Here is a 14,385-nt window from a genome sequence, read left to right as displayed (position 1 = left end):
TATATGAATAGATAAATTGATACATGAGATATTATAAAAGTCAATATATAAAATAAAAAAAATAAAATTTAATTATGTATTTTAAAAAATAAGATAGAGAATCATGGCGAGAGCTCTTAATTTGATGCTCTTTTCAATGCATATTGCAGAGTTGAAAAAAAAAACTACTAGTTTTCTCGGAATAACTTTTTAATGGGTTTTCAACCTCAACTTGTTTCCTGACCTATCAAGCAATTTTAACGGATCTTTTTATTATTAAAAATATAACATTATTCCTAAAAGTTCTTAAATGCTAAATAGTCCTATTAAATTAAAATAGGTAAAAAAAATTAGAAATTTAAAAAACTAAAATAGCAATTTAGTAAGAAGAAATTTGAAAAAAACGAAAAACAAAATATTAAATTTTGTTCATTTTCACATTTAAAAAAAAAAAGTCAAAATACTTTCTCCAGGGTTATAAAAAAAATTTAACGGAAATCTTCGAACCAACCGTGGTTACTTCCAATTTTCGTCGGCAAACGTACACGGTACAACAGAAAATCTCTGCGTTGCCCGCTCTTCTAATTTTCTTCCAACTCCGAAACCCCAAACTTTTTTTATTTTCGTTTTCTTTCCTTTTTTTTTTTTTTTTTCCTTGTTTAGATCTCGAATCTCGATCCAAAATCCGAGTCTTTTCTCTCTGTGCTTTTCTGGGTATAAAAACCCAAGAAGAATACTTCCCGCTAGTTTTCGACTCTCTGAGATCTTTCATGGCGTCCTCCAGCAAAATAGATTCCAATGCAGAAGACGAGGCTCCGCAAGAGGAGGCATGTCTTTCATTTCCACCGAGTTATAACTATTTATTATTAGGAGTAGTATTAGAATTCCATCTACACTCTTGACCATTCTAATTGTATTGTTTGATTTGCAAATTTAATTATTGTACTTAATTCTCTGCTTTTGCTTTATCCAGTTGAGCTGAATTCCTGAGTTAAACTGATATCCATAATCGAATTTGGCATTTTTTTTTTTTTTTTTGTGTGTTTTTCAATTGCATATTGGTGCAGGTTGAGCACTTCGATGATTTCACGCTCGCCTCTTCATGGGAAAGGTAATTTATATGAACTACCAACCACCTGAACTTGCTTTATTGTTGGACTGTAACGGAAAAAATCTGATGCTAGCAAATTTCACATTTCCAGGTTCATTTCTGAAATAGAGGCGGTTTGCCGGCAATGGATGGCTGATGGTCCAAAAAATTTGTTGGTATGCTTTCTTGGATTTGGAATGCTCGACATATACATTGTGGGAATTGGATCATAGACACAGAAGCAAATTCATTTCGATAAAATCCGTTTCTTTTGTTTTTTGCTACTTCATTTACCTTTGTTACTGTACACGGGCTATGCCTATTTCATTCATATCAATAAAATTTATCTCTTATAAAAAGAAGAAGAAGTGAAGCACCATCCAATCTTGTCTTCTAATATGAATATACATATTACTTGGTTATAGGAAAAGGGTGCTGTTCACCTGGAATTTTCAAAGAACTTATATAAAGTCAAATCTGACTTGAAGTATGCCTCAAAAAGCTATTGCATCGAGTACTACTTTGAGAAAACCAACAATGACAGTACGTCAACATTTTTCTTGGTGATTTATTTTATTTTTTGCATATTGTGGATACTCAATACTTCTTATCTATCTGAATTCTGGTTGACACAGGCAGAGTTTCAGACTGGAACTTCAACTTGCATGAGTTGCAGATGTGTTTTGGGGTTAACGATTTTTTGGTGTGTTTTGACTTGTCATCTTGGTTTTTGTATGACAAATTTTAAGGTTTTTTTTTAACTTCACACAATGTGCTTGCACCACCAGGTGATTGCTCCTCAAAGTGCTAGTGGTGTAGTACTTGATGCACCGGAGGCTAGCAAGCTTTTAAGTGCAGTTGCAATTGCTTTGACAAATTGTTCAAGGTAGGGTTCTCAGTTGAAGATTTTTCCCCATAACTATTGGTGAATTATGGCTCTCTATGTCCTGCACCATGGCTGGGTGAGTTGGCACATTGCGAATTAACTTGGTGCTTCAAACCTGGTCATATGTTTTCTATATTTTTTGCCTGAATGGCCATGCACTTTCCTAAGATTTGAAGAATAAATGTCTATCTCTAATATTTCCTTTTGGGATGTATTTAAAGCATAGCGACATATGTTTTAAAATTAACGAGAAAGTTTCTTCCACTACCGGGGAACCTATTGAGGCTTTCTTTTTCTCATATCGACCTCTTCCTTCTCCAATAATTTTAGGACAACTTTTTTTCAGACTGGTATTGATGAACAGTTTACGATGCTGTTGGATACTCTACGATTAACTTATATTTGTATTTTACCTGTGGGTAACTTATCCTGAATCATATCACTTACACACTTGGGACATGCAGTTTGTTGCCTGCACTTGTTCCAGTACATGATCCTTCTAGGAAAGCATACATTGGCATCCAAAATATGGGAACTGTTTTCACCAGAAGATTCGAGGCAGATCATATCGGTACACAGGTTCCAGTACAACTTATGCATTTGGAAGGATTGTACGAGTTGTTTATTTCAAAGTTTGTAAGTGTTCACAGTACTTTACATTTAGGAAATGACGATATACCTTTAGCTGTGTTATGGAGTTGGCAAATTATGGATTCTATTGCAACTATATTATGCTTTGAAACTGATCATTCACTAAGCGTTCTTGATCTTCCCTGGCTTGTATTAATCTCTTAATAGCTCTCTTATTTGATTAATTAACCATACATCAACTCTAGCAGCTAGGTCGAAAGTAAAAATTAATTGATGTAATCTATGTGACGATATTGTACTTCACGTACCTTGACGGCACAACTTTATTCTTTGATTTATCCTATTTGTATACAAAACTGTGAATGTTCTCCATTATGTTGTATGGACATCTTTTCATGCACTCTGTGCTTGCGTGATGCTGTCATGACCAAGTTTTTGCTTGAGTTTTCATATGAGAACCAAAGGCCTTGCTCTTTTATGACTTTCATATTACATCATTGATTTATAATGATATTTCATCTGATGTTGAAGGCCTACTCCACACTGGACTTTTCTGTGCATCTTTTCAAAGTCAATTTTACGATGAAGCTAACGTACAGAACAATTCCCTATGATGATGACCATGATCCCCAAGGAACTGATGCTGAAATTACAGAACCTGGAGGAAACCCTGTTAGTGATACCCACAACAAAGTGCAATGGGATGACGATTGTCCTTGGAGTGAGTGGTATTCTGCAGAGGACCCGATTAAAGGTACATTGCGTCTAGGACTTTTCATCATGGACCTATTTACTTTCTGAAGCTGTCATGTTAGCATTAATTTCAGATGGTGTCCAGGATTATATCAATTGGGTCCTTCAAAAACGTTGTAGTTTTCCTGCTAAATTGACTCGACATGATAGAATATTCTTTATTTTCTAATTTACCTGTTCTCTTTTTCTTGTTATTTGGGGTTTAAAAACTTAAAATTGCTAGAAGATTCTGTCTTGATGAAAGCTTCTAAAGATTCTCTATTGCTTTAAGCCTGCCTTTCCTAGAGGATAATCTGTTCCTTTTGTTTGATGTTTCACTGCCTACAGGATTTGAATTGATTGCCCTATGGTCAGAGAAGATGATTGAAAGCTCTCTGCAAATGGCCGAATTGGAAAATGATTCACCTCATGATGCTGAGAAGTGGATACTATTTCCCAAATTTTCTCAAAATTTGTAAGAATTCATTTTGTTAGATGTAATTCAATAATATTATGTCAAAATAATATACTTATAGCCAAGTATGCTTGTCATGGTTGTTAGGCGTGTGATATTGTAAACACTTGTTGCTGCTGGTTCTTACTATTCACCCTCTGATGGAAAAAATAATTATCCAGACAACCTGCCTATAACTTTTTAGATTGTATTTCTTTTTTATAAGCTATTGTTAAAATAGTTTTTGCAGTTTTTTTTTTTTATAAGTAGTTGTTGCAGTTAGTCTCTATTAAACAGACTTTTTTGACGAAACTAAAATTTTATACAGCATTAACTTTTTTTTTTTTTTTTTACAAGTAACAGATTATATTGATTAGAATGGGCATAGCCCAAAGTACACAGACAGTATACAGCATTAACTAAAATTTGATACATGTTATTAATGTTGTCCGACTTGAGTCGGTGTTGAAAACTAAGTTTAATATGTGTTAGTTTATAGCACATATATAAATTTTCTTCACATTGGTAATATATTTAAATTTGATGTATATTAAAATGTGTATTAGTTGGATGCATGTTATGCTCCTACACCTCACATACTTAATGTGTAGAATCTTCCTAAATTCCCCTCATGTAATTAAATAATTCAACAAGATTGCAATAATAACTGTTTAGAGTTTTATGTTTCGTAGCTTTGGTTAGGAGCAAAAGGTATCAATTTTGTTGTGGCATAACTTAGTTCTGACTTTTTCTGCCAGTATAATTTGGTTATTCTCTCCTGATAGTATATCCATTTCTCTTCTCATTCCTTTAAAATGATGTTTATCTGATTGAAATGTGTAACATCTTACAAGTTTTTTTTTTTTTTTGGGGGGGGGGGGGGGGGGGGGGGGGGTCAGAAGTGATGGTTCCAAAGGAAACCAAATTGGATTTTCTTCCCAATTGCACCTTTTGATTGATGCATTAGATATGTCATTTGAGGCTCAATTTATCGAAGATTTTGTTTCAGGTTTGAATCATTATTTTCTTGTGGTTGTATCAGATTCCTTATCTAAATATATTGGATTATTTGTAGCTTTTAGTCCTTTTCTTTACATGATGTTATTTTTTTATTGCGTCATTTTTCAACTTCTTTTTCATCTTTATTTTGTATCAGTTGAAAACACAGGTCCTGATAATTTGAAGACCTCAATGATTATACCTCCACCTACAGTCATTGATCGTGTACTTAAAGAACTTTTCCATGAGGGTACTATCCAAAATTTTTAGCTTCTGTTCATGTGGTTGATAACTGTTGCATGTTGCAAGCCTGGGTATAACATGATAAACTTCATTGCATTTTTGCCTACTTTGCATTTTCATTTGAGGAGAACATTCATCATGACTTGACTCATATGAAGGGCACGTGAGCTGGATTTGTGATTGGGCCATAAGTTCTGGTACTCCTGTACCAGTTGCACTGTACCTTATCACTAAATAATTTATCTTCATGGCGCATTCTCTGAAGTTATTTTCTCTTGTGATAAGGTGGTTTGTGCATTGTAGTGGTTTCATCTGATTATCTATGTTGGATCAGAAGAATCTACCTACCTATTAGCTTTGTTTTTGGTATTAGGGTTCTATTTCGTAGACTTGAAGCATGTGTATGTGCATGTGTTTACAACCTTGAAGTAGCTGTATTTTTGGACTTGCTGTCACTTTCCACTGAGTATTGATTGCGAGATAGTGATGTTTTCTTCTTCTGGTTCAGAGTCCAGTAACTTACAAAATAAAAATATATTTAATATATATTTCGATTCATTATTAGTCTAACAAACATGCAATTTTAATCAACAGTGAGAGATAGCATACTGAATGAACTTTGAGGAAGCTGAGCTGAAATAGCCAGTTGGGAAGTAACTTAAGTAAGACACTTCCATTCAACGGCAGAAATATGTCAAGCTTAGGGGGGGCCCCAAAACTTTTTTAAAATTCAAAATGTCCCCTAAGTTTTTCCCATAATTCTATATAAATAGAAAATGCGCCCCCCCACCCCCCAGCTGAAAAAAAAAATTTATAATCCCCATATTATTTCCAAAGTTTTCTAAAATTTCTAGATACATAGAAATGCCACTCTCCAATTTTTTTCTATAGCCCAAAATTTTGTATAATTTCTATATATTATCTATTTTCTATGATTTCGCCCCTCCAAGATTATATTAAAATTAAGTTTACGAGAAATAATAACTTTATTAATTTGGATCACAAAGTTTTTTTACTATACAATATTAGGATTCTTAATATGGAATACAAAGTGAATAAATAAAAGAACAATCAGTTTAACATTGATGATTTATAAGAAAAATAGTTGAGAAGTTTTGTCCTCTAGACTTCATTGAGCCAGAAAAATTTATTTAAGGTCTCAATTGTAGCATTATGTGCTTAATATGACACCAAAATATCAAGATTTTATATGAAACTTGATAAACTAGCTTACATACTAGAATGAAAGATCTGATTCTAAATGATCATTGATAGTTTCTATGAAGAAACAAATTCTAAATATTTCACTGCAAATATAATAATGGATAGATTTTATTCCATGAAACATTGTCATCGGAAATTTGAAACATATGCTAAAGTTATATTTTAAGAATTTTATTTCTACATGTATATAGCAACTTATTGAGATCTGATTTTTATATATAATTATGTTTTTATGGTTTTTCGTGAAATTAAGATTAACATTTGTCTCTTTTTATTTTACATAAATGTGTCAACACGTTAGAACAGTTGCCCCCCCCCCCCCCACCAAAAAAAAAGTAAAATTTCTGGTTCCGCCACTGCTTCCATTAAACAAAAAAAGAAGAGAGAGAAATAGTCACATAATGGGAAGAAAACTCGTGCTTATTACTTATACAAACCATACAATAAGCCAATGAGTTTTAACTGAAGCAAAACTTCCTCGCCCCATAGTAACAGGTGGAGCCTAAGGTTGTGGGTTCAAGACCTAGTGGATGCATGAGTACTTACCAATGAGAAGATTCAGACTATTGAGTTATTACCCATCAAAAAAAAAATGAGAAGATTCAGACTACCAATAAATGGAGAAAGGAACCACCTTCCTTCCAATTTCTTTGATAATTTATATGACGGAAAAATCTCTGATACTTTTAATGCAATGATATTATTGTTTCTACTCCTTGTACTCTGTGTAGGAGTGCGAGACCCAGATTTTGCCAAGGGCGGGCATAAGAGTTCTCGAGCTATTAAAGGCGCACCTCTTCAATCTCTGTTTGCACAGTTTTGTTTAAACTGTCTTTGGTTTGGCAGCTGCAACATACGTGGTACGTATAGTTGAGTGAATAAACATGTTAAAGAAAGTTATATTATTACCAGTGCCTACTCTTTTGATCAATAAAAATTTGTTTACCGATCAAAAAAATTCAGTTATGGGGCAGCTACTGAGAAATTTATCCCCAGGTATAGAGCTATTTTCTTATGACTGGATTTGGGTTTTGTTTACATGTTATCAGCTATTGCGGTGCTTTGGATAGAGTTTGTTCGAGAAGTTCGGTGGTGTTGGGAAGAGTCACAGCCATTGCCCAAAATGCCAGCTAATGGTTCAATTGACTTATCCACTTGTTTGATTAACCAGAAACTACAAATGGTAAAAGGATGCATATTTCTTCTGAGGAACTTTGGTGTGAACCATTCCTTTGCATAGGAATTAGGTTTTAAAAAGTACATTGCATCTCTATTTTCTGACACACTGGGGAGCCATAGTCTATATAAGTTTACAATAAGTTTCTGCATTTCCTGACCATATAGAAAGTTATTGCTTTAGCACAATGCCTATGCTAAAATGGCAAAAACTTCCGTGTTTAAAACTTTAAGCCTTGAGAATTTGGAGATGGCATGATGCGAGCAAAGAACGATATGCACATTTTGCCATTGGTTTGAGAGTTCTGAGGGATTTTAGAGCTGAAAACGGTGAACTATTCATTGGGTCTACATGTAACATTTTCATAAACAGTATTGCTTCAAATATTACATTTTACATACATTATGCCAGTAATTTCTGGCAATTTATATTGAGATCCAGGCATACCAGATGGTTAGTAAGAGGTTTAGCGGCATCTCGTCTATTCTCTGAGCTAATTAATCATTTTAATGTGTTTTCCCAGTCAGATTGTGAATGTAAACATTTTTCGCTTTGTGTTGCCATTATCAATATTGGCTTGTTTATTATTCAGATTTGGTATGGAATAGATGAGCTATATATTTTGCTGTCAAATAAGCTATGAAACTGGCCACCATAGGTTATTTTGCAGCATTTGTCTTTTATATTAAGTGATAAATGTTGTGTATGGACTGTAAGGACTTAAAGATCTGTTACCTTTCTTTTATCTGGAAATTGTCTTGTTCAGCTTGCAATATGCATTGAGAGGAAGCTTGAGCTGAATGAAGACTACGAAGATTGTATTGGAAGCATGGATCAAGCTTCTCCTCATACAAAGGTCATAACAGTGTTCTTGTATACCTTGTTGTTCCAGGGCTTACACTGTTTACTCTGTTTCATTGTTTGCATTTGGCATCAAGTGTTTTTTTTAACCTTTTGCAGGAGGAGGATTCAGTTGCAGAAGACTCAGACTCATCCATAATGCGAACACCTAGTGAAGATTTCAAGGGGAAACGTGACAGGTGAACTAAAGCAAGTGAGAACTAACATTATTTTCTTCATTAACAATTGGCTGGCCTTAGATGGGGTTATTGAGTTGTTTTGGCTTTCTTCTATTTCCTAAATTTTTTATATTATAAACATCTACGTTTATTTCTCTGAGTGATTCCTTTTAAGTGCACTGAGATTGCATTCATCCTCCTCTTTGCCTTATGGCTAAAGATATCGACTTCCTTCTCCTTTCTTTCTTTCTTTTTTTCTTGCTAAACGATGCATACTGTGTCCATCAATTCTTGCTATTTTATGTAGATAGACTTTGTTGATGTAGAAATTCTTTTTGATTAAAGTTTTCCAAGCTGTGAACTGTGACCATTGAAATATCATTTCTTATCATTTCTATTGCCCTGCTGCAGTTGTGTATCTTTTGCCTTAGGAGAATTCTTATTCAATATCTTTTAGACTTCTTGTGTGGGATTGGTTGGCTCAAGGACAGTGTCCAGTAATGCAGGTTATTCTAATTGTAACAATTGCTGTGGTTGCCCTGACTTGCAGCCTTAAGGGTCATCATCTCTTATAGAAGAGAAGGGGGCTAAGCTCAATGGCATAGCATTTTGCTTGAATTTTGATATATCACGATCTGTCTAAGTAATTAACGAAATATTTGCCATGTGTCCCCAAGCAACGCAATACACATTCAAAACTTGGCGTGTCTAATTTTAGACACGTCAACTTTAAAACACAAAAAATGCGACATCAGCTCAAAAGATCATTGGAAATAATAAAAAATAATATAAGGAAACAAAACAAATACCCTCCCATGCAGATAGGGTTTTTTTTTTCTAAAATTTAATTAGTTATTTTTTTTTAGGTGACATTACTTTTTTTAGACCTAACATCGTGCATTTTGTTGTAGAGCTAGACATTAAACATCTTGACAAATATTATGTTCATTCGAAAAAATATGGATGGAATGATTTAATTAAAAAAAAGACTTAATTACAAAAAAATTGTTTGAACGTGGGGAGTAATAATATAATAAAATTTAAAGTCCAATGAGGCTTTTAAAAAACGTGTAAAACCTAGGGATTATTTTACTTTTCCTGGTTTGTGTATTACCTTTGGAACGATAAATTTTTATGCTAGGCATGTAAATTTGTGCATAACCTTATTCTTCATGATATCGCAGCCCCTTGACACCAGAGAATTTACATCATTCTGGAATAACCATGCTGAGATATAGTAGTGAGCCTGAAGAAGTGGTGTTGGCTGATCCTAAACCTTCCGACTGTATCAGGAGGGGTTCAGCTCGTGTGGTGGGGTCTATGATGCTTCTGAAGTCAAATCAAGAAATGCATGTCCCGTTCACTCAGGTTTCTCTAAATTTCATTAGGCTACTTATAATCTTTACTTTTTTAAGTTTTTGTTTTGTTTTTGTGATTTCTCAAAGAACGCAACTGTTCATCATTTTCAGTTCATCATTGTAGGATGCACCACTTATGACAGAAGACATGCATGAAGAGCGGCTCCAGGCTGTTGAAGCCTTTGGTGATTCATTTGTAAGCTTGTATTCTTTCTAGCCTATATATCAATGACCAAATTCATAGGATTGACTGAAGAAGCATTGTCCGTCTTTCCATCGCAGAACTTTTCTGCTCAGTTGGAGAGAGATATCTTATCTTCAGGTAATAATCTCCAATTTCCATTCTTTTGTGAGGGGGTTAGACTTGTACACGGACCATATTAATCATGTTTGTACCTTTGCACAATGACATTCGACACAGTTCTTCCCGTTCTCAAGACTCAAATGAAGAGCCATTTACAGTCTTATTGGCCTCTATGACTGAAACCGCTGGCATATGGAACTAAAATAATGACTAGAGGCATTACAAGAAATTGTTAGAATGCTTTACATCATGCCATTTCAAGCACCATCTTTGGTTTAAATGAGAAATTGCTGCCATCAGATGCTAAGTTCTTATGGTTGTAGATAGCAACAATATCCTTAGTCTTAAGTCAAAATTATATTTTTTGTTGAATCCAACTGCATATCTATTTATTTCTTACTTTTTTCAACCGAAGTTTTTCTCAGACAGCACATGTTCCTTTAAAATTTAAACAAAAATCAATCTTCTGTGTTCTCAGGTTGTCCGTGTTGCTTGAACTGTTTTACTTTGCTCTATTTTTTTTTTCTCATTTTTTTCATGTTCTTTTTTCTGCTGTTTAGGTAACATCTATGACATAAAAATGAAGTAATATATCCATTGTGTCTCTCATCTCTGTCAGTCTCATGGCCATGGGTTGTATGTTTTTCCTTTATAACAAACCGCTAGTACTTTTCAAAACATGTTCGGCTTCTTTTTCTAATGCACAGTATACTTGGTCATTGACAAGCTTGAAATTTTAATTAGACATGTCAGCATTTAAAGCAGCAAATCCAGATGCTGTTTTTGAAGATTTTATTCGATGGCATTCACCTGGAGATTGGGAGAATGATGATGCCCAAGAAAATGGATCAACTAACAAACTTGCTATGGTGAATCCAAATAATTTTTGGCCTCCTCGAGGACAACTTTCACAAAGAATGTCCGAGCATGGAAATTTATGGCGAAATATTTGGAATGATGCACCTGCTTTGCCTGCTTCGGAGCAGAAGCCTCTCCTGGATCCAAATAGAGAAGGAGAAAAGGTAAGTTTCTTTGGAGAAATCTATATTTTGCTTGTTTACCCTGAAAAAGGTTCATTGCTGTGGTACTTTGGGAGGAGAATATTATACTGTCAAATTCCCTGCTGTATGCTCTTCATACTCTACGATCTTCTTGTTTGGCTACTGCGAGAACAAGATATTAGTTCAGATAAATAAAATCCGGTTGATGACCTGAGCAATACCTGACCAAAAGTGCTCATCTTCAACCTTTCATGAATTTAGTTGGCTGGCTTCATATGATTCTGAACGCACTAGTTTTCTTAAAGCTTGTTGTCAGTTTATACGTCCTGAATGAGCGAAAGGTATCGGCATTAGTCAAAAGTTCTCCTTTAACTTCTTACATTTATAGAGTGTAAGGCTTAACAAGTATATATCAAAATTCAACTTCACAATGTCATGAGATGATACATTAGTTCAGAGCATGATTCATATGTGTAGTTTCACTCTCAACCCCTGTTTCCACATGCCCACCAGCGTTGGACGCCAAGAATGTACCTGGCTTGGCATTTCTTAGTGATGGCATATAAGTAATTACCATTATGAGTTGATCAGCAAAATAAATTTTCAGTCATACGATGAACGGTAAATCACAAGACCAAATATATATATATATATATATGAGCAAATACAAAATCTTTGTAGAAATAGCCAAACAAAGCTTGATTACTTAAGAGATTGATTCCCTACAATGTTAGATCGTTGGGATGTTGGTTAATTGCATGGATATCAAGGGAGCGGTTCCCTACAATATCATATTGTTGACAACCATTTATTCAGGTACAGAAAAAAAGGAAGAAGAATAAGAAGAACATTTTAGGACATGACTTCATAAATATTTTAAAAATGAGAGTAGATGCCAAAACAAACATGTTTGTGATATATGTTCTATTTTTTGCCACAGCATTGTTCCCTTCTACCTGAATAAAAATGGCTGTCAATTATAATTGCATATCAGCAAACAGCGTGTTTATACAAAACTAATTTTGCTTGAGATGTGTTGTGTTTTCATATTTCTTTAGTCTAGCCCATGCTTTTGTATTTTAATTTTTTATGGCACCCTTTTTTTATTTCGAAGGTCCTTCATTACCTTGAAACAATACGACCTCATCAGTTGCTTGAGCAAATGGTCTGCACTGCCTTCAGAGCTTCAGCGGACACTTTAAACCAGACTAGTTATGGAGGCTTGAAGCAGATGACAACCAAAATGGAGCAACTTTACCTTACTATGGCATCTGTGTTGAAACCTGTGCAAGGTATCCCTCATCTTTCTTCTTACATCCTTTTTCTTTTATGAGTATCTTTCTTCTGCCATCCTGCTTCCACTTCATACTTCTGAGAAAGTGATTGAATTGAATGGGTTCGAAAGAATTACTTCTGGGATCTACATTCACACTTTTAATGTTCATTGCAGCAAATCGTTTATCTGCTGGCAGTGAGATTTTTGAAGACCTAAGACGCCTATGTGGCATTCTCGAACATGTTGAGAAGTTGCTGACTGTTGCAGCTTCTCTTCATCGTAAATTCTTGCAAGCACCACGCCTCTCTGAAGCAATATTTAGTGACTACTACAACTTTTATCTTCCAAGAATGCGAACAGGCTCAGTAGAGGACAACGTTCAAATGGTAAAATGCCTTTAAACCATCACAACTCTTATTGTAGCAATCTAGCAGATAAATCCTTCAGCCCCTCTCATGTGTTTCTGGGTGTTGAAAAGGCACCATTAGTTGGGACACATCATGCGATAGGTGGCCTCTACCTAGAAGAATGATTTTTATTTTAATATGCGGCTGATCACAAGATCGAGGACTATTTACTTGATACTGGCAGAAACTCCAAATTTACTCTAGGTCATCCCTTCTGCAGGAACACCTTAACTTGGACTGATTTATTTTGCATCTAACATCTCAGGAGTTTGACAAGAAGCAACAAGTAAGGACCCATGAGAGACGAGTTATATCGAATATGTTTACTACTCCCACTGCAAACCAGTCATGGAGAAAAGTTCTGAGCATGGGTAATCTTCTCAATGGCCATGAACCAATCCTCCGAGAGATCATATTTTCCATGCGCGATAGAGTCAGTGGCAATCACTATGCCGCCCATACTCCTATGGTTTATCAACAGGAAATAGAAACATACCGTATGTATATATGCGGAACCTCAAACGATCTCCGGGTAGCCCTCTCTGTTGTCTCGTGTGATTAGTCCCGTGAAATCCATGTAAAGAAATCATGTTTGTTGGTGAGAAATTCGTTTGATTCATTTCTTCAAAGTTTATTGGAGAGAGTATCAAAGAATGATCCTTATTTTTTATAGGATGACATAGAAATCCAATTGAATATGAAATTGGGTTATTCTGATTTACCCTGCTTTTGGAATGCCTATAATGTTATCTGTACCGCTTGATCTATGTTTGATATCTGCAGGGAGTTCAGTGTCCGGAGTTTTCACAGGTCACCATTGAATTGTGTATACAGCACTGGTTAGATACCAATGATCGAAACCTCTGTTCAAGGAGTGAATGGCTGCCATTTGATTCTGTGGACAACCTTCTTTGACGCACTATGGATGACAATGGGGAAACTTGGGAACTGTCGAGTCAATTACCTCCTCTTTTTAGTTCATTTCAGCCCCATAAAATCGATATTTGCATCCTTATTTTTATGTTCTTTCAACTTTCAAGACGACTTATATTTATAAAACACACTTCACTTGTTAATTATATATTGTAAAATCGTATGGTTCCTGATCAATCTATATTGTCACAGGAGTTGCTGTTTGCACGACATTATTTATTATGGGACTCATTACAAATAAAAAAAAATATATTAAAATATTACTATTTTTTTATACTAACTGATGTAGCAGAATTTAACATTGCTGTGTCAATAAATAAGTTCTTAGATTTTTTTTTTTCCTTTTTCACGTGAAGGAATTGCGGATGAACTTTCTAATAGGTGGTTTATTACTATAACCTCAAAGGCAGGTTTTTACAGACGAGTAATGATATACACACAATACGTTACACAATAATATTAGAAAATGTGGGTATTTTTGTAAAATAATATTACTTTTATAAGGTATTTTACAAAATTACTCTTAATTTAAAATATAGTTGTGTAAAATGTTGTGAAAAATATTTAAGTGTATAAATTATTTTCCTTCACAGAATATTCTGATCACCTTTCAATGAAGGTCTGTTGGTTCTTTTTAAAAAAAAAAAAAAAAAAAAAAAAAAAAAAAAAAAAAAAACAAAAGGCTTTGTTTCTTGTCAACGATGAAGCAGGA

The 14,385-nt window shown here is 34.5% G+C and overlaps 1 protein-coding gene and 1 long non-coding RNA gene across 5 annotated transcripts in view; one reads left to right on the top strand and one right to left on the bottom strand.

The window, feature by feature from the left end:
• Positions 1-14,385, bottom strand: part of LOC121239012 — a 29,532-nt gene that overhangs the window by 4,382 nt on the left and 10,765 nt on the right. The gene's annotated exons all lie outside the window — the stretch shown is intronic.
• LOC121238890 (rab3 GTPase-activating protein catalytic subunit) lies at positions 483-13,451 on the top strand. 4 transcript variants are annotated; one of them, XM_041135969.1, is made up of 23 exons: positions 492-527; positions 709-806; positions 1,047-1,090; positions 1,182-1,245; positions 1,495-1,612; positions 1,705-1,772; positions 1,858-1,955; positions 2,420-2,591; positions 3,078-3,300; positions 3,627-3,753; positions 4,632-4,741; positions 4,889-4,981; positions 6,930-7,058; positions 7,248-7,381; positions 8,142-8,231; positions 8,336-8,415; positions 9,579-9,762; positions 9,877-9,948; positions 10,035-10,074; positions 10,801-11,078; positions 12,172-12,349; positions 12,508-12,719; positions 13,006-13,451. In XM_041135969.1, exons 2-23 carry the CDS (start codon positions 750-752, stop codon positions 13,300-13,302), a joined length of 2,868 nt encoding a protein of 955 aa, XP_040991903.1. In that variant the 5' UTR covers positions 492-527; positions 709-749; the 3' UTR covers positions 13,303-13,451. The 4 variants fall into 4 exon arrangements, with proteins under 4 accessions (XP_040991906.1, XP_040991904.1, XP_040991905.1 ...); XM_041135972.1 differs by having other exon boundaries at positions 483-806; positions 4,635-4,741; positions 4,901-4,981; XM_041135970.1 differs by having other exon boundaries at positions 483-806; positions 4,635-4,741.

This window comes from Juglans microcarpa x Juglans regia, chromosome 7D, assembly GCF_004785595.1.
Source record: "Juglans microcarpa x Juglans regia isolate MS1-56 chromosome 7D, Jm3101_v1.0, whole genome shotgun sequence".
NCBI classification, from domain to species: domain Eukaryota; kingdom Viridiplantae; phylum Streptophyta; class Magnoliopsida; order Fagales; family Juglandaceae; genus Juglans; species Juglans microcarpa x Juglans regia.
Note: the sequence above shows the minus strand (reverse complement) of the source record. Positions and strands in the feature narration are given on the sequence as shown.

Bases quoted from the DNA above. Each gene is read 5' to 3' on its own strand.
- LOC121238890 (XM_041135969.1), top strand. From the start codon at position 750: ATGGCGTCCTCCAGCAAAATAGATTCCAATGCAGAAGACGAGGCTCCG. The intron at 4,742-4,888 runs GTTTGAATCATT...ATTTTGTATCAG, and splicing joins TATCGAAGATTTTGTTTCAG to TTGAAAACACAGGTCCTGAT. The intron at 10,075-10,800 runs GTAATAATCTCC...AATTTTAATTAG, and splicing joins GAGAGATATCTTATCTTCAG to ACATGTCAGCATTTAAAGCA.